The sequence below is a fragment of the Panicum virgatum genome, chromosome 6N (assembly GCF_016808335.1).
Source record: "Panicum virgatum strain AP13 chromosome 6N, P.virgatum_v5, whole genome shotgun sequence".
Lineage (NCBI taxonomy): Eukaryota > Viridiplantae > Streptophyta > Magnoliopsida > Poales > Poaceae > Panicum > Panicum virgatum.
Window position 1 is genome coordinate 37,220,887 of NC_053150.1, and position 3,399 is coordinate 37,224,285.

The following is a 3,399-nucleotide window of genomic DNA, read 5'->3' on the forward strand; positions in this document are numbered from 1 at the left end:
AATTATTTATATGTTTGTTGCAATATATTTTTATTTCTATTTCTATTTTTATGTATTTATTTATTAACATATTTATTGATAAATAAATTATTTTTAACTAGCTATCTTTATTACTTTAGTTTATGCATAATGATTTTATAATCTAAAACTACTAATAAAGAAAATAGCTAAATGTTTGCTTATATATAAGTCAATATCCAAATTAGAATCCGAATCCGAGGTATCCGTTTTGCATTCGTATCGGAGAATATCCGAATCCATATCCGTATTCGATTTAAAATATGGTAAAAGATGCTATCTGAATTCAATTCAATGCGAATCTAATCCGTTTCCATCCTTAAATACTCCACGCGTCTAAAAGAAAAAAAAAACAAATCAACTCGATTCCCTTCTGCAGATCTGCTAGGGCGCACTGCGAGAACGAGAGAAGAACGCGCGGCCAGATTCCGGAGCAAGAACCTCACCGTCGATCGACGAACCCCCCGAGGTACGCCGCCACCGGCACAGATTCGCGACCTCTTCCTTTCTCCTGGATCCCAATCAACACCTGCCCCCGACGCGGTTCTATCTGTTCGTCGCCGTCCAGGTTCGCTGCACGCCAAGTGCTCGTGCGAATGTCCCAATGGGGCAAGCGTGCACCGAACCCCAAGTTCGATGAATCGTTCGTTTATGTTGATTTTTTTTTTGCTCCTCAGCTTCTCTTGATCGATGGAGACGCTCCACATCAAGCCGCTGCACGGCGCTGACGGCTACCTCCGGTGGAAGGAGTCCGTGCTCCTGCGCCTCCACACCGTCGGCGTCGCCCACGTGCTCTCCGACGACCCGCCGGCCGCCGGCGCCCAGGAAGCCAAGAAGTGGGCGCGCGACGACGCACTGTGCCGGGGTCACATCCTCGCGGCGGCAGGGCGCTGTGGCAGGCCGTGGCGCGCACCTACGAGCCGGACTCTTTCTTCTGGCAACTGAGGTTCGATGAGCTTGAGTTCCACGACGACGAGACCCTCCTGGAGCGCGTAGCGCGTGCGGAGGCCCTGGCCATCGCCGCGTGCGGAGGCCCCAGGGTCTCGGACGGATCGGTGGCTTACATGGTGTGCACGAATCTCCCGGACGTGGCTAAGGATGCCATCATGCATGGACAGCATGGTGACGAGAAGACCATGGATGGGGTCTGGAGGTCTGCTCAGGCCATGGAGAGAGTTCGCAACAGTGAGCAGGCATGGCTGCTTAGGCAGGAAAGGGAGGCCATGATCAGCAGCGGCACGTCGGGCCACGTTACAAAGAAGCGCAGGCGATCAAGGCGCGCTGATGGCACCAACAATCTGTGAGCTTAGCTTGGATGTTCAGTCTGACCGCCTGAAAGCAATCGGGCCTGTTATCTGAATCTTTGTAGTGTTCAATTAATGGGAAGCTTTAAAACTTTAGATGCCGAATTAGCTGAATCAAGTCTTCTAAGTTCTCCAAGGATAATGTGTCAGTGCTAAGTGCTTGTAAGGACGTTGTTTCGTGTGGATGGAGGTCGTGATTCCCACCAGACAAATGTCCTAATCCTTGACTCTGACTCGTAAGAAAATGGAGATCAATGAGTTAACCTGGAGTTTTTTTGTCCAACTAGTTAACCTAGAGTGGGGGAGAAGAGAGGAGATAATGCGGAGAGAGGGTGATTGAGAGATAACAAATAACTCAATCGATTTTGGTGGAGACACATCATTCTTTCTATATCGTGCTTTATTGATTATAAGTTGCTTTAAGTACTTAATTTAGGTTTCCCTTTATCTAAAAAATTCAGGTTTCCCAAGTTCTCCAAGGATATTTATGCCCATGCTTTTAGAGCGGTGTAAGGAGCTAGAACCCATGTTTCATTTTGGGCTGGATCACAACTGCTTGCAACTTCTTCAAAGGCAGATTGTATTGTTTTCTTTTTATCACCCATGGTCGAGGGAGTTAGGTGATTCTTTATTATATCAGGTACGGTTAGGGGTGGTAAAGGACAACAAATTTATCCTAGAAATTTTAAGAATCTAGCGGGTTCAAAAAGATCTGGTCACATTTTATACTCCCTCTGTTTCAATTATTAGTCATTTTAGCTTTTCTAGATAATATAAATTTTGATATGTATATAGACATAACATATATCTAAATGCATAATAAAAACAATGCACTTAGAATGAACGGAGGGACTATGTTTTTAGTTAAGAATGACTAATGGCTAAGTTGGATCGTGGGTCATGATCCATTTGACACCCCAATATAATGTACGGTATGTGATAGCTTGTATATATCACGAGCAATCCAATAGATAAAAATATCATAAAGAAATATAGTAATGGATCCAAACAAATCTTGTGTTGCTGTAACAGCCGGATCAAGATCCCAACACACAAAAACCCAACTGAAGGATCTTTCCATTAGTTAGGGTATGTTTCCATCAGTCGTGATCTTCCTCGCCTCCTGCGCGCCGCCACCGCCGCCTCTTCTTTCCTCTCAAATCTCAACCCCATCCGCCGATCGTACCCAGCACGTGTACTACGACCATCAATGGCGTTGGTCCCCAGCATCATGCCGCTGAGCGGCGACGTCAGCTACCTCCGGTGGAAGGAGTCGATGCTCCTGCTCCTCAACACCGCCGGCGTCGCCCACGTGCTCTCCGAGGACCCGCCGCCGCCGGGCGCCTCTCCCGAGGCGGCCAGGAAATGGGCGCGCGACGACGCGGTGTGCCGCGGCCACATCCTCGCGGCGCTCTCCGACGCCGTCTTCCCCAACTACGTCCGCCACGGCACGGGCAGGGCGGCGTGGCGGGCCGTGGCGCGCACCTACGACGTCGGTGCGCCCTCCGTGTCGTGGCGCAGGTTCACCGAGTTCGAGTTCAGGCTCGACGGCGGCGGCGGAGCCCCGTCGTTCCTGGAGCAGCTCGCGCACGCGGAGGCGCTGGGCGTCGCCGGGCAGCCGTCGCGCCGCGACCTCGTGGACCAGGCGCTGGGCCAGAAGCTCCAGCCGGACGTGGCGAGCCGCGCCGCGGTGGTCCTGGGCGACGGGAGCGTAAGCGTGAGCGTGGACAAGGCCTGGGAGGTCGCTCGGATCCGGGAGAGGAACCGCATTTCCGAGGAGGACGAGCTCAACGTGCAGGCGGCGATGGCGGAGGATGAAGAGAAGGGCTGGGTCGCAGGTACATCAGGGTACGGTTCCAGGAACAGCAGGGCCTGATCGATCATGGCATCCGAGCTGCTGCCTAGCTATTGTTCTGCTTGTAACCTGAATCCCTTTGATGCTGCATTGCTGCTGCTAATGATATTTAGCAAGGTACAAAATAGCCCGCTAATAGCTCGCTATTGTCTGCTATTAGCTTTTTAAGAGATCTCCCGCTACGCTATACAATATTTGTCCGCTATGTCCGCTATAGGGTTT

General features: G+C 50.6%; 1 protein-coding gene and 1 pseudogene across 1 annotated transcript; both read left to right on the top strand.

Moving 5' to 3' along the window:
• Positions 1–388: 388 nt before the first annotated feature.
• Positions 389–1,322, top strand: LOC120678125 (annotated as a pseudogene).
• A 1,210-nt stretch (positions 1,323–2,532) lies between these two features.
• Positions 2,533–3,198, top strand: LOC120678126. Its single transcript, XM_039959282.1, has one exon. The coding sequence runs from the start codon at positions 2,533–2,535 to the stop codon at positions 3,196–3,198; it is 666 nt and encodes a 221-aa protein (XP_039815216.1).
• The last annotated feature ends 201 nt before the right edge of the window (positions 3,199–3,399 follow it).